This window comes from Pecten maximus, chromosome 7, assembly GCF_902652985.1.
Source record: "Pecten maximus chromosome 7, xPecMax1.1, whole genome shotgun sequence".
NCBI classification, from domain to species: Eukaryota; Metazoa; Mollusca; class Bivalvia; order Pectinida; family Pectinidae; genus Pecten; species Pecten maximus.
The window spans coordinates 40,495,196-40,517,395 of record NC_047021.1 but is presented as its reverse complement, the minus strand read 5'-3'; the positions used below and the strand labels follow the sequence as shown (position 1 = coordinate 40,517,395).

The 22,200-nt window shown below is 37.6% G+C and overlaps 1 protein-coding gene across 1 annotated transcript in view; it reads right to left on the bottom strand.

Annotated features, from left to right (window-relative positions):
- LOC117330842 (guanylate cyclase soluble subunit beta-2-like) overlaps positions 1-22,200 on the bottom strand; it is a 77,391-nt gene that overhangs the window by 29,761 nt on the left and 25,430 nt on the right. Inside the window, exons 4-10 of the mRNA XM_033889367.1 lie at positions 18,210-18,393; positions 11,608-11,684; positions 10,157-10,618; positions 7,921-8,095; positions 5,433-5,578; positions 3,451-3,599; positions 976-1,122 (exon numbers count right to left, since the gene is read on the bottom strand). Coding sequence (XP_033745258.1) covers positions 976-1,122; positions 3,451-3,599; positions 5,433-5,578; positions 7,921-8,095; positions 10,157-10,618; positions 11,608-11,684; positions 18,210-18,393 — 1,340 coding nt within the window. The remainder of the gene's footprint in view (positions 1-975; positions 1,123-3,450; positions 3,600-5,432; positions 5,579-7,920; positions 8,096-10,156; positions 10,619-11,607; positions 11,685-18,209; positions 18,394-22,200) is intronic.

The following is a 22,200-nucleotide window of genomic DNA, read 5'->3' as shown; positions in this document are numbered from 1 at the left end:
TTTACGTAGAATCACGGGAACTATTTTAACTTAGCAACCTTAGCTGCCGGAATTACCAAAGTCGCAATACATCCCGACTTTTATTTTCTTCGTACACTATTTCAACGATTGTTTGATTTAAATATAAGGATTGTTTCCATTTTGACTGCGTATACGATAGTATACCCGCAGTTGGCAACATAGTTTATGGTTAGCGGAACGTACCCAAAGAATATGTCCGTTGCCAGCTGCGTACATACATGTACTACCGTATACACAGTCAAAATGAAGTAAATACTTAAATCAAAGCGACATCTCTTTACAAATATGGCAATACCTGTCAAGATGATTTGATGGCACATTTATTAAACAGTGTAGACATGTGTACGTAAATACTGCAGCAACAATGTTGATATATACGTTAACAATTTATATAGTATTCTCTAGTACGGTTTATATATTATGTGATTGTATTTGTATTCTCTGTGTCTTGATAAAGTGGCGGATTGCTTCGAAAATTTGACATTTTTCATGTCCACACTGTTCTATACTAACGACTACATATGTCACTAGCCTATCGTAAAATGAACGTTGCTGACAACTAGTGTACTATTATAACAGGAATATACATCGCAAAATCTATATCAATACTATTGTCAGTAACGTATAGATTAATCCTTTGCACCAAATCAGAAATCGATAAGTCAAGAGCAAAATGCGAACAAAGACAACATTGACAAGGAGACCTTTTCAAACATACAATGACAGTAAAACCAGACGTTTCGGACGGGTAAGCACCATTCTGCCTCATCACCTGAACCGCACTTGAAAACTAGGTCAAATCGAGGTAAGTGCCATTTCTAGAAGAAGAAAAAATGCGTACCAAGGTACTCACAACTGAACTGTTGGGTATTTTAACGAGCGCTGATCATGTCAAGGGGTGTTTCATTGACAGATGAATTGCCAATCTACATTATACAACCACATGTCATTTACCTGTAGAGGATTGTTATTGACAGGAGAATGCACGTTCGAGGCCTCTCGGATCATATCCATGGAGAAATGAGCCACTTCTCTGGCATGGTTCTTGTTTTCCTCCGGAACACCACTCACAATCATGTAAGCATCACCAATTGTCTCTACCTGCCATGAAAAAAGTGCAAGTATTACATAAGTATGCTATGGATGAATATCGCAATGTACTACGCTCATGCATAGATTGAACCACTTCGATCGATTAAGAAACGAGGTCAGCAAATACGTTTGAGGACATCAGCAACGTGCATACTCATCACCATGCTACTTAAAGAACAATGTCATTTGTATATTTTGCTCATATATGTGAAGGGGGACCGCCTTATATTCTCAATGCCCTATAGTCCGAAGGCCAAGTAGTCCTAATCCAATAGCCTGAAGGCACGATAGTTCGAAGGCCCAAAAGTCCAAAAATAGGCAACATAGTAATAATTATATACAGTTAGGAATTAATGGTTTCCCATTGGGTAAAATATATGTATCACGAGTAAGACTGTATATATTAACAAAAAAAATGAAATTAAAAACCGAAAGAAAAAAAATCTTTGTGCCAATAAGATCAAGAGAACTATTTCTGTGCATGCCACGTGTGTATGACGCTCGAAGACAAAGAAAACACTGGCAAACTTGAGTACACGTGTGGTTGACGCGGATTAAAATACAGAACACTGACAAACGTGATTACATGTGTGTATGAGGCTGGAAGACAAACAGAGCACTGACGAACGTGATTACACGTGTGTATGAGGCTGGAAGACAAACAGAGCACTGACAAACGTGATTACACGTGTGTATGAGGCTGGAAGACAAACAGAGCACTGACGAACGTGATTACACGTGTGTATGACACTTGATTACAAACAAACACAGACAAACGTGATTACACGTGTGTATGAGGCTGGAAGACAAACAGAGCACTGACAAACGTGATTACACGTGTGTATGAGGCTGGAAGACAAACAGAGCACTGACGAACGTGATTACACGTGTGTATGACACTTGATTACAAACAAAACACAGACAAACGTGATTACACGTGTGTATGAGGCTGGAAGACAACAGAGCACTGACAAACGTGATTACACGTGTGTATGACACTAGATAACAAACAGAACACTGACAAACGTGAGTACACGTGTGTATGAGGCTGGAAGACAAACAGAGCACTGACAAACGTGATTACATGTGTGTATGAGGCTGGAAGACAAAGAGAACACTGGCAAACTTGAGGAAACGTGTGGTTGACGCTGGATAACATACAGAACACTGACAAACGTGAGTACACGTGTGTATGACGCTGGAAAACAAACAGAACACTGACAAACGTGATTACACGTGTGAATGAGGCTGGAAGACAGACAGAAAAATGACAAACTTCAGTACACGTGTGTATGACGCTGGAAAACAAACAGAACACTGACAAACGTGATTACACGTGTGTATGAGGCTGGAAGACAAACAGAACACTGACAAACTTGAGTACACGTGTGTATGACGCTGGAAGACAAACAGAACACTGGCAAACGTGATTACACGTGTGTATGACACTTGATTACAAACAAAACACAGACAAACATGAGTACACGTGTGTATGAGGCTCGAAGACAAACACAACACTGACGAACGTGATGATAAAGATGTTATGCAAAATGAGCTTGGTGACTTGAGATGTAGATGAAGCTGTTTTTGGATAAAACAATTATATCACGTTTGTATAGAACGAGGGTACACCGGATTAAAAACTAGAGTCATCTCGACCAAACGTCAAGCCCAAAACACGTCCACTTATTGGAGGGATCAGAGACAATAATGTGCTTTATCACAAATGTTAACTAAAAAGTCTAGTTTGGTTTAATTGGGCTAAACTGATCAAGACATTATGTGGTTAAAGCAAGGAATATATAAAAGGGTTAAATCACTCAATATCAAAAATGAATTATATTAGATATTTAAGTGCATAATTGGCAAAATGAAATAACTTGAGCTAAACCATATATCAATTTATCTTTAATCTTCTTTGAGTTTAAAGCTCACTTCTCAAGTTCAAATGACGAAGAATTACAAGTATGAGAGTGTATTCTCACCGACTGACTTTAGATTTGGAGTGATGGTATCGACCAAATATCATACCAGTAAATAAAGGGATTTTTAGAGTTTTCTCTTAACATTGCATTTTTGCTGATAGTAACACAAAGACAACATTTACCTATTTCGTTCATGAATAAATAAACTTCATGTTTCTACAATATCCCCCAACCGCTTTCGAATCTTTATCATAACGAACATCCAATTATGTAACATTTATCCAAAATTATCAACTTTCTGAACTCGACGCTCATAAAAAATGGAAGGTGGGCTGTTTTGACCTACCATTAGCCGGGTTAGTAAAATAATCAATAAAGGTCGACACTGTCACACTAATCATTTGGCCCCTACCTTGTAGACATCGTGTACGTTAGTGCATTGATCGAAGCGTTGATAGAGATTGTTCAACATACTGACGATTTGCAGAGGCGTACTGGCAGCCGCGATGTTGGTAAAGGTGACAATATCGCTGAATAGGACGGTGACAGATTCGAATTTCTCTGCAAACGTATAATATGTAAATATATTTGTCATGTAAACATGCAAAGATATGCATTTTGTCGATATATTTGTTAATATCACTTTGATAAACATGTATTTATTGAATTTTATGTTTATATTATACAGGATCTGAGGGTGCATTTTACGATGCTCTGAATTTGAATGTCTTTGCTCATTATAGATCATTCGTCAACGTAGACGACGCTGCAATATATCTGACGTATTTCATTTTGAATTGAAGAGGTGTTGCAATCAGATGATTCTTAAACCAGCTTGTTATTAGTTAAGCGGGTATTGAAGGATAATGATAACGATAATTATTTAATTGTAAATATACGCATGTAAAAGTATAAAGATAATTATTTAATTACAAATGTGAGCATATAAAAGTATAAAGATAATTATTCACTTCAAAAATTATAATGATTATTATTCAATTATACATTATATAAAACTATTACTAATACATATACACTAAAAATCATATAATAAAATCTTTTCTAGATTGTATCATTGTTTCAATCGAGTAATTTTTTTTTTCATTAGAAAACCTTTGAGTTAAAACTATTTGCAACACCTAGTGGATGTATATCACCATCATCACGACATATCTTTTTAATTAATGTGTCACTGCAGTAACTATGTGCTGAATTCAGCTGATCTATTGTCATACAGCATTTAACCGAATTCCCTATAACATTACAAGCCTTACACCCAATACCCCACATATATATGGACCGTTTGTAATTTATAACAGCTATCTGGTATCATTATCGTTCAAAACAAATGGATTCAAAATGTGTTGGCAAATTTATTTTAATTTTCCTGAAAGGCACTGTAAAATCTTTCGACAATTGTAATGATGTTTTATAGTTTCGCCTTGATTTGTTGTAATCATTCCGTAGAAGCAGATCGTTTTCTCGGAAAAGAGTAGTACGAAGTATTGATTTTTCTAATTATTTAAAACTAAGGAATATATGTCACAAAAATGTACCTCTTCAACTAATTACATTCAATTGCTATTTACTATTTAAATTTAGAAGTGATACTTGTGTTTCACATATTTCATCAGTAATTCTGCAAGAATTTTCAAACACTTGAACAAGAGACTTCCAAATGAAAGGATATCTCTAGAAAACCATGTGAAGATTTGCTAAAAAAGTAAACTTAATTTCTTTCAAAAATAGCCTCTGTATCCTGTGATAGTATCATGCAGTTCAACCTGACGAAACAGATTCTAATAAATTTAAACTTCATCAACGAAAACCTCATCAATCAATTATACTCCCTTGTAAGAGTTCCTCGAAAGTGCCTAAACCAACACTTTTATCAAATAATTAAATTGCTTCACTTAACATTTTATCGTACAAATTTAAACAATTAAATTTTATGTTGTTTAAAATAATTTTCAAAACACGGTTGTTTCCTATGACCCCATTCGTAGCGACAAGGAGGCTGTTAATTTTGAAATTATATGCAACTTCACTCATAAAATAGCTTTCAGAAACAGCAATAAATAAATAATATTTTTAATAGAAAATAATGGACGCATGCTCGAAGCCGCTATGTTAATATCACATGGCATGTATTCAATATACAACAGCTTGTCACTGGCGTAATCATAGAATACTGAATATTTTTTGTAAATTGAGTATTTCGTGTGACCATCTAGTCGTATTAAAAAATATCTCGTAGTCTCCGCAATTATAACGGATTATGGAAGACTGTTCATGATTTTTATATAATTATAAGTCATGGTGACAAAATTTTTGTGGGAAGGAAGTGCATATGAAGGTTTTCACACAATGCATTAACTTTCTGAAACTGGATACCTGCTTCGACTGTTTTTCCGTTTTTGAGCTCGATAGCCACCTTCTCTGGTAACATCTGATACAGCAATGTTTCTGTCTTCTTCTTTTCGTACTCCAATGCTTCTGACGTCTTCTTCAACTCGGCAGTAGTTTCGTCCAGCTTCTTCCTGTTGGTGAATGTATATTGTATAAAGATAAAATGTATATTGTATAAAGATAAAATGTATATTGTATAAAGATAAAATGTATATTGTATAAAGATAAAATGTATTCGTTAACCTGACCATATTATGTCTCAGTAATTATTCAAGAGCATATACATATATATTTTTGGAAGCTCTTGAATTGTCCAACAAGCCAGTGGAAAGTTGGCCATTTGAGATTTGGATTTCAAACTTTAAGCATAACAAATACTACAGCGTTGTTCACGTACTAAATGTTTCATTAATGAAACATTTGAGAATTAAATATTTTTAGAAATAGAAAAAAAGTACGCGGATGATAACGCCGATTTTTCCCTTGTTGGAACCCATTTTATCAGGTCTCAGGCGAGCCATACTCCTCCTTTATACAACACTGAATCTCCTTTGGCCAATTATGGTCCAGATAAAATTGTATCAAAATCCATTCGTTCAAGACTATACATGTAGCAGCGATGTAAAGTATTTCCCCTATTGGGCTCTTCTTCTCCGGCCCCAAGGGAGCCACAAACTCTCCATTTATACAATATTAGTTCTCCTTTGCTCAATTATGCTCTAAACCAAATTCCATGTATCTATTTAAAGGATATCTTTATTAATCCTAATGGGCCCCGACCCTTCGTTCATACATCTTTGATCTCCTTTGCTCAATAATGCTCCATTCCAAATTTAATCAAAATCCAGTCAGGAGTACAGGACTAGTGATGATTTAAGTGAAATGTTGACGGACGACGCACCATGGACAAAGATGACATAAAGCTTCAACATGGCGTAGACTCATTGGCATTTCGGCCAGGTGAGCTAAAATAGAGTGGCGCTGTGCTCCTTTTTACTTATATATATATATATATATATATATGACCAACTCATATCTATTTTATTAATAAGGTTTGTCCTTAATGCAGTTCACTGCTTCCCATATTTGGTTGTATCAGTTTTCTTTTTAAGGGACATCTAAACAGCAAATCCAGTAAGAACATGGATAGCCTATAAATTTCTATTATGATGTCGTTCAACAGAAGTTACTTGATCATCTTTTAGTATGTATCATGGCAAAGCGTGGGCCTTGCTGATGACACTTACCTTGCGAAAAATGCATGTTTCAGGGGGACATAATTAGCTCATTTTTATCACAAATATTGCACATAATAACCATGTTTTGCTCACAAGTGTCTAAAGCACACAAAAGGAGCATTGGTTTGACCAAATTTGACTTTTATATAATGTACATGTACAATGTATAAACTGGGGTTTTTTTTACCTTGAAATGCAAATGGCAGTTGTCAATAACATCACAACAATATGGCATATTAGGCGGTATTTCAAACATCAAAAATGCACTAATTAGACACTACAAGGAATTGTAGACATGGCACGAAGACTGCTTTATGGGATATTGTTCAACCGTTAAGTTTAGGGCAAAAGATGCATATTTCTGAAAAAAAGGCCCCAACCTCACTAGTTCAACTTTTTTTTTTTTACAAAGGTCCTTCTAACTATGCTCAGATTGCTTAAAAGTATGATAAAAGAACATTTCTATTGGTTGGAATACCTCCCTTTATGCCATAATTATGTAATATTAATCACAGCTGCCATTTGCATGACAAGGTAAAAACAAAATAATTGTTTACACGTACATAAAGTGATATATGGTTAAACCAACGCTCCTACCCTGTGCTAGACACTTGTAAGCATAGCTCCTTGGCTTTTTTCTTGTTTGATTATTGGTGGTATATTACATGACTATTTTTGTGCAAATTTGTAGATATATATTCCCGTTTGAAATTCAACATCATTCTCCTATACAGATGACCCCTAAATGTAATGCGACAAGGAAGACATTTAATTCGAAAACACCTACGTCTCACTTTCGCTTAAAGTACAATGATAGCATTTTGAAATGTTTCCAAATTGGTGTTATAATTACCTTCTAACTTAGTTATATCGGAACATTTCAGAGACACTCCTTAGAAAAAAAAACAGATAGTCAACTATTGCATAACACATAATTTGTTGGATAGCTCCCTCTGTATCCTACCAGGTGCCATTATGCTGTCTGATCTGGCCGTAGGTACTGTAAAGTCGAGATCCATATCGTCGTAATTATGTTCGTAACCACCGTCATTTGAGAAATAAACTAACCCATATGTCTATAGCCGCATTTAGGAGCATTGGAGGGCGTTGACATTCGCAGAAAATTAGAAACATGGGTATTAACAGAGACTTGTATATCAGGTACATCTCTGGTATTAACTTGAAGTCGAAATAAAAATAACAGCTTTCTTGGAAACGGAAATTTAAACACTTACGCCACATCAATCTCTGCAATACGTTGTTGGTTCAGTAGAACAAGCTCTCTCGTTACATCATATATAGGGATATCGGACATGAAGACGTTCATTTCGATAAGTTCGGTAAGGCTTGTCAAGCGGGGAGAGCAAAGGAATATCATGTGGGACACGTCGTCCAACCAGAGCATCTGTCCTGGAAAGAAATAATAGGTATCTAATTGAAAAAGTTTCTTTTGTTGTTTTTTTGTTTGTTTTTTTTCTTCTTCTTTCCTTCTTCTTTTTTTTCACATGAGGGCAACGTCCCTGCAACCATGATGCTTGTTAGTTTTTTCGACATTCAAATAAACCAACGGTGAAACAAAAACCGACAAGTATGAAAAAGGTGACAGCAAAAAAACAATTCGTATACAAAATTAATATACTATACTGATGTTTTATAAACATTCAAAACAACAGTACAATGACGTACTAGTATCAACAGTTTTTATCGTTCATTTCTCCATGACAATCTCCTAACGTTTGTGTAGGATTGGTGCAATGTGAAATTATTGAGTTGCAATGTTTTTATTAATATATGTATTAAGATTTCAACATAAAAGACATAGTCGGATACCCACGGTTGGTTGCACTACCCTCAGCTACACCTCACCGATGGGCCGATTCAGGGAATATCCTCGTTTCAATGACGTTACCCTTTCAGAATAAGAACTCTTTGGTTTAGAGGGGGAAATATTAAAATGTACGTGTGATAATATAGTTGCGCACACAAAGGTGTGCAGATTTTGGGACATATAACGGGCAGGTCCTATGGGCCATATTGTTATATGGGGACGGGGTGTCAAGTCACACCAACTGTCGGGTTTTTTTTGGTTTTTTTTGTTGTTGTTTATTTTGGTTTTTTTTTAGGATTGGTGTCAAGGTCAAGGAGGCACCAACAGTTGGGATCATAAGAGGACGGATGTAAATGTAAAGAAGACAATAGCAGATAGAGTTATATGAGGACGGCTGTCAAGGAGACAACAACAGCCAGAGTTATATGAGGACAGGTGTCGAAGGAAACAAACAGCCAGGGTCATATGAGAACGGCTGCCAAGTATAAACCACTAGCCAGGGTAATACCTGGTATGAGGACGGGTGTAAAGGTCACACCAGCAGCTAAGGTTATGCGAGGGAGGGTGGCAAATACACACCGACAGAGAGGGTTATATGAGGACGGGTGCCAATGGCACACCAATAGAAGAAAACAGAATACAGAAGGAAGGAACAGACAGAAAAGAAAGAAAAAGACAGCAAAGAATAAATGCGCCAAAGGCAAGAAGTGTTGCATTCAGGACAGCTACGATCAACATTCATTATGATATAGTTGACCTAATTTTGGAGCTCCCCAATGTCCCTTAATCAGAACGTGTCCCCGATCCTGCGGATGGTGGTTGTTTATTATTTGTAAGATAGTGTCCAATGTAGCTCTAAGAATAAGAAATGAGTGTGTGTTAAAATAAATGTATACTGTAACAAACTTATATTGACGTACTCAAATTTTGGCGCAGAACCAAGAAAAGTTAGCGTAATGCAAAATTGGCGCACCAACTATCCCTGCCGTATGAAGAAACCAATGCAGATAAAGTACAATAAGCTTAATGATAATTTAGAGGAATGGTTCCAGCGCGAAATCACTCAAATAAGATTACCGCTAAAATAAGATTACGTTAAAATAAAGTTACCGCTGTACGTTTACAGAAAGTAAAAATATAAGTCTCGAATATAACGTCACGCAGTGCTTTAACACGTAATTCAAGCTTTATATAGGATAAATGGGTCTACTATTGATTTCTATGAAAACATATTAAGTCACATGTAGAACATATACTAGTTTCTACTGTTTAGCCTGCAATATTATAGAAATATGGATTGAAAGGGAAATATTGCTCTCCTCAATCACATATAATTCATTTATGTGCTGTTTTATTTTTACGTAATTTGAACGGGCAGTAACACATATTATATATCTCGTTTATTTACAGTTATTGCAGAGTTCAATGTCCTACCGTGTTACCATGATCCATACCTTCCATTACTGGGCTGGATTTACGAGTGTTGTACTTGTAACACCAATGAACATAAATCTACAGAATACAATTTCCTCTCCTTGTATCAACACCATCTAATCCTATAGAATTACTTACAAAGCACTTGGTTGGACAGCTTCCTGTACACCGGAACGTCCTATTATTGAATAAGCAAAATATATGTATACCTTTTAAAACAAGTTTGCAATTTCCTCTGGCCGCCTGTCTTACTTCAAGCATGAATACAGCGTTGATGAACATCCGTATATTTTCAATGCTAAAGTTCATATGAGGATGAATGACGTCAAAGATGGCGCTGACCTTGGTACCAGGTTTGATGCGATTTTGTACGAATCTTTGAATCATTGTACCGCACTGCATTATTTTGAGGTTTTTGTCAAACACAATATGATAGGGTAAAGCTGCACAGAACTGGTCCGGACTTATTTGTAGCAAACCGGAAGTGCATGGATTTTGTTTGTTTTCTTCCACCCTCGCCACTACCGAAGTACGCTTACTGGCAGCTAATGTCACTTTAAATACCACGTGCTCCTGGGGTTTCCCACCTTCCACTTTTTCTGTAGTTTTCTTGAACATTTCTACGTCCGCGTGTTGCTGATAAAGATCTCTAGCTACAGCACGAACCAGACCTGTACAAAAACACACCATGTTCTTGAATATTTATTCCAGAATAAATTTTCAGACTGTACAAATATGCATTGAAAAATAGAACTGTATGTCTCCTGGGAGACAAAGAGGTACTGTAAACGTGGTTATTTTCGCGGGGGGGGGGGGGGGGGGGGGGGGTGGGTTATGTCGCGATTTCGATATGCAAACTATACGCATGGGGTAAATTTTCGCGATCGATCCACCCATTTGTAGTTCGAGATTACGCCATTTGATATCCAAATAATACGCGTGGGGGAAATTTTCGCGATCAAAAGGACTCCGCGTATTTGGCGTAAATTGTCCTTTCGCGTAAATTTCCACGTTTACAGTTTTCAATACCAGTCTTCGAGTTTTGTTTTGAAATCGTTATTTCTGATATAAAAGCAAAAGAGACTATAGATATAATATCAAAATTGTTATTTAAACTTTACATCTATAAAAGTAGGTTAAAATTAAGAACAAAAAATTATATTTACATCGAGACCATTGAACATGTACAAGGGGAATAAGATCAGGTGTTTCGGAAGAGCAACACCCCAAGTCTAATCTCAGTCAAATCGGGGTTAAGTCACATCAACAAAACAAGAACTTCGGTACATTCATGACTGATGTTTTTCCTTACAAGGAAAAAACGGTAATGAGCATTTAATGTCCTTCTACTGTTCTTCTTTTTAAATTTATCTATAAAAAGTGACTATTAATGATTAGCTAAGTATGAACATTTTGAATGTAGCGCATCATTAACAAAATTTATCATCAGAAGCTTAACTGATCTTGACATTAGGCATTACTACAATATATCGATGGAAGACATTGTCTTAACAGATGGTTAGAAAAAATAATGTATAAAGGACAAGTAAAGAAAAAAAAGATTTAACACCAAATTCGCTAAAATGTCTACTTTACATACCATTATTAATAAAACCGTCTCTGGATTTCAACATCATGTCATTTTTATTTTCTTACTTACCTATGACAATTGGGTAAAGCCCTGGACGTATAGTGTAGTAGTGTAACCACAGTTGGCCATTTTCGTCAGTCTCGCATCTAAATAGAAAGATAGTATTTAAAACAAGAGATCCCAGAGGGATCTTGGCGCCCACCATTGAATGATCTTTATAGGTTCCATGTCAGATTGAACTTTTCTCTATTTTTCCCTTCCTCTTACTAATCTGTGCAAATTGAGAAACATCCCTCAAGTACTTTTCAAACAAGGGGAACCTATATATGAAATTTGAGAAAGATCCCTTCACTACATTCTGAGAAATAGCGATAACAATCTTCAATTGTCAAAATCCAAGATGGCTGCCTGTCGGCCATGTTGTTTTCCGATTGGTCTCAAAATGCAATACGCATAGCTAGGCACCAAGGGGAACCTACATATGAAATTTGAGAAAGATCTCTTCGGTGCTTTCTGAGAAATAGCGATAACAAACTTCAAATGTCAAAATCCAAGATGGCGGCCTGTCGGCCATGTTGTTTTCCGATTGGTCTTAAAATGCAATATGCATAACTAGGCACCAAGGGAAACCTACATATGAAATTTGAGAAAGATCCCTTTAGTACTTTCTGAGAAATAGCGATAACAAACGTCAATTGTCAAAATCCAAGATGGCTGCCTGTCGGCCATGTTGTTTTTCGATTGGTCTCAAAATGCAATATGCATAACTAGGCACCAAGGGAAACCTACATATAAAATTTGAGAAAGATCCCTTCAGTACTTTCTGAGGATTAGCGATAACAAGAATTGTTTACGGACGGAGGGACGGACGGACGGACGGACGGACGGGCGGACGAACGGACCACGGACGCAGGGCGATTTGAATAGCCCACCATCTGATGATGGTGGGCTAAAATACGGATGATACTGGCCTATTAAAAAGTAATAATTCTAACATTCAATTTAACAAGGCTAATGCACCATATGACTAAAACATCATATGAAGTATAAGGGGAAGCCAGAGCTTATTGTAACTCGGACCGTTACATTTATCCCCCAAATGACCCCTACAGTTGTATATATATTTCAGTGCCGCGGTGGCCGAGTGGTTAAGGTGTCCCGACACTTTATCACTAGCCCTCCACCTCTGTGTTGCGAGATCGAAATATACGTGGGGCAGTTGCCCGATACTGAACGCAAGTCGGTGGTTTTTACTCCGGGTACTCCGGCTTTCCTCCACCTCCAAACCCGGCACGTCCTTAAATGACTATTACTGTTAAGAGGACGTCAAACAAAAACAAGCTAACCATAGTATATAGTTAGTATCACAATAGTGTTTGTAATGTCATACTATACCTATATACAAAATTTCATAAAAACAAACAATATCGAAATTTTGACTAATCAGATGGCTCGGCCATATAAAGTTTACAGTATAAAGAAGAAGAAGAAGAACAACAACAACAACAAGAACAAGAATAAAAAGAACAAGAGCAAGAACAAGAAGAACAAGAAGAAGAAGAAGAACAAGAACAAGAAGAAGAAGAACAAGAACAAGAACAAGAAGGTGTGCAGATTATCTGATAATAGTACAGACTAATATTTTTGCCAAGAAAAGTACATGTCGTCTGCTTTACCTTAACACACTAATCGGTTTTTATGGCATTGTCGACCTTCATTAAGACATTAGGAAACATGATATTTCCCGACGAGAACTGATTAAGGCGAGAACGCCTACGACAAACTGCTCTATTAGTCTTGTACTGTTAGGGTATCTACAGAGAAAACACTGTTGCTGAAAGACTTTTCATAAACAACAAAATAAAAAGAACATTAAAATAAAACAGTTATTCCACAATAACTCACAATCGATGAAAAATATGGGGAAACATGAACCCATTTTCACGGAGATTTCTGAAAACGTTCATATTAATACGACCATGCACAGATATCCTGAAATAATAAAACGGTATAATAATCATCTCAAGTTTAGACTTGGGCAATAACAGTTAATGTCATGAAAGACGATATTTGATTGGCTAAGCGTAATGTGAAATCTAAAATTAGTTAATGAATCCGGAGACGGATGTTCCGGAAAGTGCAAATAAGTCGATTCAAGTTAATCTGTTATCAATTTATAAAAATTTCAAGGAAAACAAAACAAATGATCTTTTATTTATTTAACATGAATCTGAAGTAATTACAAAACAGTTACTCCGCCCAATGGACTACGTACATTTCGCCCATTTTATACGCTAACTCCGCTTCCGTAAAATGGTAAACGGACACTCAGATTTACGTACTCTCCGCCCAATGGTATCCGTATACGGACACTTCACACAATGGTATACGGACACTCCGCCCAATGGTAAACGTACATTCCGCCCAATGGTATACGTATATTCCGCCCAATGGTATAAGTACATTCCGCCAAATGGTATACGTACACACCGGCCAATGGTATACGGACACTCCGCCCAATGGTATACGTACATTCCGCCCAATGGTATACGGACACTCCGTCGAATGGTAAACGTACACTCCGCCCAATGACATACGTACATTCCGCCCAATGGTATACGTATATTCCGCCCAATGGTAAAAGTACATTCCGCCAAATGGTATACGTACACTCCGGCCAATGGCATAAGTACATTCCGCCCAATGGTATACGTACATTCCGCCCATTGGTATACGGACACTCCGCCCAATGGTATACGTACATTCCGCCCAATGGTATACGTACATTCCGCCCAATGGTATTACGTACAATCCGCCTAATGGCATACGATAAACATTCCGCCCAATGATATACGGTACATTCCGCCCAATGGTATACTACACTTCCGCCCAATGATAGACGTACAATCCGCCCAATGGTATACGTACATTCCGCCCAATGGTATACGTACACTCCGCCCAATGGTATACGTACATTCCGCCCAATGGTATATGTACATTCCGCCCAATGGTATACATACAGTCCGCCCAATGGTATACGTACACTCCGCCCAATGGTATACGGACACTCCGCCCAATGGTATACGTACATTCCACCCAATGGTATACGTACACTCCGCCCAATGGTATACGGACACTCCGCCCAATGGTATACGTACACTCCGCCCAATGATATACGGACCCTCCGCCCAATGGTATACGTACACTCCGCCAATGGTATACGTACATTCCACCCAATGGTATACGTACACTCCGCCCAATGGTATACGGACACTCCGCCCAATGGTATACGTACATTCCGCCCAATGGTATACGTACATGTACACTCCGCCCAATGGTATACGGACACTCCGCCCAATGGTATACGTACATTCCGCCCAATGGTATACGTACACTCCGCCCAATGGTATACATACACTCCGCCCAATGGTATACGGACACTCCGCCCATTGGTATACGGACACTCCGCCCAATGGTATATGTACATTCCGCCCAATGGTATACGTACACTCCGCCCAATGGTATACATACACTCCGCCCAATGGTATACATACACTCCGCCCAATGGTATACGTACACTCCGCCCAATGGTATACGTAACCTCTGCCTAATGGTATAAATACAATCCGTGCAATGTACACGCTCACTCCGCCCAATGGTATACGGACACTCCGCCCAATGGTATACGTACATTCCGCCCAATGGTATATGTACATTCCGCCTAATGGTATACGTACATGTACACTCCGGCCAATGGTATACGTACACTCCTCCCAATGGTATACGTTACTCCGCCCTATGGTATACGGACACTCCGCCCAATGGTATACGTACATTCCGCCCAATGGTATACGTACACTCCGCCCAATGGTATACGTACACTCCGCCCAATGGTATACGTACATTCCGCCCAATGGTATACGTACATTCCACCAATGGTATACGTACATCCCGCCCAATGGTATACGTACACTCCGCCCAATGGTATACGGACACTCCGCCCAATGGTATACGTACACTCCGCCCAATGGTATACGTACACTCCGCCCAATGGTATACGTACACTCCGCCCAATGGTATACGTACACTCCGCCCAATGGTATACGTACACTCCACCCAATGGTATACGTACACTCCGCCCAATGGTATACGGACATTCCACCCAATGGTATACGGACATTCCACCCAATGGTATACGTACACTCCGCCCAATGGTATACGTACACTCCACCCAATGGTATACGTACACTCCGCCCAATGGTATACGGACACTCCGCCCAATGGTATACGTACACTCCGCCCAATGGTATACGTACACTCCGCCCAATGGTATACGGACATTCCACCCAATGGTATACGTACACTCCGCCCAATGGTATACGGACATTTCACCCAATGACATTCGTACACTTCGCCCAATGGTATACGGACATTCCACCCAATGACATTCGTACACTCCGCCCAATGGTATACGGACATTCCACCCAATGACATTCGTACACTCCGCCCAATGGTATACGTACATTCCGCCCAATGGTAAACGTACACTCCGCCCAATGGTATACGTACACTCCGCCTAATGGTATAAATACAATCCGTGCAATGTACACGCTCACTCCGCCCAATGGTTTACATACAACTAGTGTCTGGTTCCAAGTTCATTTTTTTTCTTAAACGGAATTATGAACTGGGAACCAACTTTATTTAAAAACAAAATTAAATACATTAACATATTCTGTTTTTTCCTCATGAAATGGATGCTTTGTTTTGGTTTAAGCGTATGTCCATTACAATTGACGTTCGGAACCTCTTAGCCCTCTATCGAAAATAGCCGATGCTGATTTCGATATCAAACACTTGATTCATTATTTTAATGCTAGTTAATATACTAATGTAATCTAATGAAGTAAAACATTTATAGAGTTTGGTTTATTTTAATTAACGTCCTAATGCCAGGGTCATTTAAGGACGTGCCTGGCTTTTGAGGTGGAGGAACGCCGAAGTACCCGGAGAAAAACCACCGACCACAGTCGGTACCAGGCAACTGCCCCACGTGGGATTCGAACTCGCGACCCAGAGTTGGAGGGCTAGTGTTAAAGTGTCGGGACACCTTAACCACTCGGCCACCGCGGCCCCATATAGTATTGTTATGCTAATCCCGTTGTAGGTCTTCCATAGTAAGTCGTCAGGATGCCTCGACCATGACAGAACATGAGGCACTGTGAAGTCGCCTCTAGAATCACAAACTATACCTAAAGAGGGACGAAACAATATACTTAGAACATTACATGATGTTGCTTTTGTCCTGTTTTCTGTGTACAGAATGGTACATTGTATCACGATCCCTTGCGGGTATCCCCCTACAGCTGAGGAAGCATTGCTTGAAGGTCGGTTCGTTTAAATCAATTCAAGCAAGAAAGAATTTGATATTTAGATGATTTTCCTAGCGGAACATTATCTAGTCTAGTCAGGACATTGAGCATTCCTTTGGGTTGGTTTAACAAAGAAAACACGGGCAAAAGTCATTTACAGAAGGATTCTGAGCATGTTCGGTAATACCATTGCCTTGTTAACTCCACAAAATCATTCTTGATATATTTCTATCACCAATAAACGGCCCTTAACAGTAAGATGTATATTCCCCAAGGACGCTGTTTCAGACTAAGCTCTTGCAAGTGTACAATGGTCTATCTGTACGAACGTGAACTGGTTAGATATATTCATAAGAATCGACATTATAACACAAGAAACGAATGACAGAAAAAAAATAGGAAAGGATATTTGCTATCTTACATATTCCATATGATCATGTGCGATATGGTAAGTAGTCTATCTGAAATACCATGTAGCCTATCAGCCACCGGAAGTACCCACTGTATTGATTATACTCTATTGGAAACACACGCAGTATCAGCTACACTCCATTGCGAGTACTCATCGTACTCACTACGTTTTAATGAAAATACCCATTACCCACTACCGTATATCGCGTTTTTTTAGCGAGTGTCTAATTTTCGCTATTTTCGCGACCAGACTCGGTCGCGAATTATAAGATATCGCTAAAATTGGTCACATTTTACAGTAAGAGTTAGCTCCCTTGTATGGGTGTTGTCATGAACCGATCACCTGTTTACACATGCCGTATACAGGTGTACATATACAATTTAATTAACCGTGACTCGAGCATATGGACCTAAATACTAACAAATGTGCAAGGGTTTTTTTGAAGAAAAAAAAACTGTTTGAGATGTGGTATGCGGACGAGATCGGCAAACATCAAGCAGGTGGCGCTGTGATCATTGACATAATTGTTGACCTTTCGCTAACTAAAATTAAACCACTAGGTGCAAAGTGGTTCGTAAAATTATACGATCATCTGAAAATAAGGCTTGAGATTATAACAAACGGTTTCAAAGATGCAGGCATCTGCAAAGTCCCTGATATTACCACCGGAAATGACTTAGTGGCGGAAGTAGCATTCATAATAATTTGAGTTTAAAATAGTTGTGTATCAAATTTGTTTTGATACTCACATCTGAATGCATAAAGATGCATTCATAATAATTATGTTAATATTTGTATATTAAATTTGTCTTTATACTGGCGTCTAAATACATATTGGTATACATATAATGATGATTGATTATATCACATTTGGCCGTTATATATACCTGAACGAAGGTGCCGCGAGCTGCTTGTAACTCATGGCTAGTAGAGCATGTAGGGAATCCAAGTTTTGAATAAATGATTCAAAATCACTACCCAGCGTCCGTAGCATTTTGTCGTATCCGTGACGTAGACAATATGTCAGGAAGTATTCTCCAAACACTTCAAGTACAGCTGGTAGTGCCAAACCTATGTACAAAGAGACAGATTTATTTGGAAAAGTAGATAAATTTCAATTAATTTAAACATAGACGTAATTCAGAAGAAGACAGAAACATGTTACCTTTCCATAAATTTTCTTGGCAAAATTCAATCTCTTAAAATGACCTTGACCTCTGACATTTTTATTCCCCAAAGAAGCAGTAGTTCAGCTATGCAGTCAACGTCGCTTTAGTGTTAACGAGTTACCGGTTTGACCCAAAATATTAATACAGAACACTCGGCGTTGCCTTTCATACCCAGTATTAATCCTGTTTAAATACGATTTTAACGTGGAGAGTAACACTACTTGGGTCGACATGACTTTCTAACCAACTAAAGAATCAATAAGAATCCTATCTCCTTCATTGATATATAAGATAGACAGGCGCTTCACTACGGATGAGTGCTGAAAAGCTATGCACAAGAAAGGTTTCCTTAGATGCCAATACCAACTCTACCCATTACTCTGAAGTTTTCTCCGTGATATAGATATATAGAAATGAAGCAAGATATATGCCTCTGAATTAAGTGAAATACATTTCAGTAGGTGACGGTCATTCTGCTTGCAAGAATATATATATATCGAAATCGTAGAAAATGCATATATGAAATAAAGAAGAAATGGAATGGTTAAAAGAATATGTCAAAACATCAAGTTTAAAGAATTTATTTGGGAGAATCCTAGCTGCCCGGTTAAGAAACCACAAATAAAGCGATGAAGATTTCTACCGAAATTCGAACTTCAAATGAGATGTTTCTGAATTCACTCGGCATATATTTCCTTGTAGCAAGTGGACTTGCATCGTCGATACCCATGTTATCTGTCTTCGCATATCTAACTGATCCCGCGGGGGCACTGGCACACAATGTCTCGTGTTCATGAATTATTAATGAACCAAATCTTGTATTCTGATAATGGCTACGAAAAAAATGACAAACGTCGTTTCAGATGTTCTTTGGCTTCTTTGAGAGAGGTCAGGAGGTCAATTGACAAACAATGCCAAATCATAGGAGGAGCCATCTTTGTATTCCTTTTCTATTTTTCATTCTAAGAAGAGCTTAGTAAATAAGAAACATTTTGATTGGTCGATAAAAATAAGAAATATTCATGCCAAAACGAAGTTTTTTAAGCCAGCGCTTCCCCGGGTAAAACAAGTGAAACTTGGGATAAGATTCTGAAGGGGACTTGCATCGTATGCCAAGCTTGTTTTGATAAATGTTTAAGCTAAAATCTTGTGCACAAACCTGGAATGGATTTTCCATTTCTTGGTTGCCACTAGGTCGAGAACAAGCAAAGAAATATTTTCTTATATTTAAATAACATTTGTATCTTATTTCATAATGTAAGAAGAAAGACAACTTGCAATTAAAATCATTCTGAATGGGCGCTTCAACTGCTGCAAACCTAAATTCATAATATATCTTTGTTGACAATAACATGGACTATATGATCATTCCAGCAATTGGTAAATAGCAAACACATTTAAAAGTATATACAATTAAGCATTGATGTCTTTTTTTTTTTAGTTTCATCGGGGTATGAAACAAATTTTGTTTGCAAACTGTATGAATCCGCCTAGCGGATTCTTACAGTAGTAAGCAAACAAAATCTGTTACATACCCCGATGAAAATTTAAAAAAAAAAAGAAATCAACGCTTATAATTAATTTTTGAAAATGATTTTCTAATTTAAAACATGTTCTATGTACAATTTTACTGGTATTAAATGAGATTATTTTTCTCAAATCAATACGCAACGTCAATTGTCGTATTGTGACGTCACATTTTTCGCGCCATTCTCGGAATTTCTTTCATAGAAGAATAAAAAGAATTTTTCGACCAATCACATTTGAGTATTTACCATGAAAACAAAGAAAAATTAATTATCAGCAATTGGTAAATAGCAAACACATTTAAAAGTATATACAAATCTTGTTAAGCTTGGAAAACTGTAGTTGTAGTAGTAATTGTATATAGTACAGTGTGAAATGGCAACAATTTGTTTTGTCTGATTTTAAAACTGTCACTTTTAAATCTACTGGTAACTCTTAACAAACATAGATCACAGACATATAATTAATTTCCAGTGTTTGAACGCAGAATGCGGCTTTCTGATTGGTTGAGATTTTTTTTCACATCTCTATGAAAAAAAAATCCGAAAATGGCGCGAAATATGTGACGTCACAATACGGCCATTGATATTTCGTATTGATTTGTGAAAAAGAATCCCTGATGAGATCAGTTCAATTGTACATAAAACATGTTTTAATTTTGAAAATCAATTTCAAAAATTAATTATATTTAAATGAACAAAATTGTAATTCTTACTTAAAATAGATAAATCGAGGGCATCATGTGAATACAATACAGCTTTACACGTAGACCTTTGAATTGTACTATAATAAAACCAGGTGTTCAGGAAGAGTGAGCGTCTTTTGCCTCTTTGTCAACACCCACCATGTTAACTGGAGCCAAATTTAGAGCAGGTAATGTTCTCAAAATGAGAACAGAACTATAAGACATGTCAATGAAAAAAAATATATACATCGTCAAATAAAACAAATATGTCAACTGCATCGAAATTCTTTAAGATTGAAACCAATTCTGTTTTATCAAAATTATTTTAAGGTTTGCACAAAGGACGGAAACGAAATATGAAAAACAAATGCAATATACAGTTGTTTTGTCCGTCTAGGACTCGTCAAAATTGCTGAGGGCCAAGAAAGTGGAGATCAAAACTGAGGGCATGGAAACCAAAATGGGTCGTAAAAATCATTATAATAATAATTTTGAGTTTATATACCGATATATCACAGCAGGATAGCCTCTCAAAGCGGTTCCGACATTATCATTCGTGATTATTGGGCCTTAAGCAACCAGCCAATGTCCTTTCCAACTCCCTGGGAAGCATGCAGCCGGAGCTGCCATTTCGGCGCCAACAGCTTACACACGACATTTCTTGCATTGCCCTATCACGTGCAATTTACAGCTGAGTCGACATGAACACAATGCAGTAAAGTATCTAGTTCAAGGATACAACAAAGCGTCGGTGACGAAACACGAACTAGCGACCCTTCGGTCACGTAGTCCAGCATCCTACCACTAGACCACCGTGCCTCCAACAACAGGAATGATTAAAGCAGACAATTAAAACGGTATAGTTAAAGGAACTGAGAACATCACTGAAGCCTCGAAAGCACCAAGAACAGTTTTATACAGATCAGACATGTATCCTGTCTTTGTCAACAGTTTAAATATTCCTAAAATAATATTGCCCAACGTTCTTATAACATGTACCCCAAGCTGATTGGATATATGACAGCTGAGAAATCGATTGCCGTCTTTGACGAAAATGTCATCTGCAAACTTTCTGCTAATTGTAAGTTTCACATATGAATACATCCAATGCGTACGTAATCAGCTCACAGCAGTATACCAAATGATGTACGCCTGTATGTGACCAGCTTTCCCTAAAATCGAATGATTAATTAAATATCTACATTAACTGTTAATCCAACTGTAAAAACCTGGGAACAGGATACAAGTTCTCATAAACTCAAATTAGATGGCGATTGTAAGGCTTGAAATCATGTCCGGTTCTTGATAAGTGCAAACAGCATTCACGTGTACTTGTCACTTTGTTTGTTACGCGCAAGTCGATCTGTACATTTTGTCACACTGATCAAGAACGAATAGGTCCAAGAGCAGTGAAACTTTGATGTGCAGTATGTTGCTAATAAGGAAATGAAAGTTTACGTCAAAAATATATCATTACCTCCCATCTTTGTTCTTTTA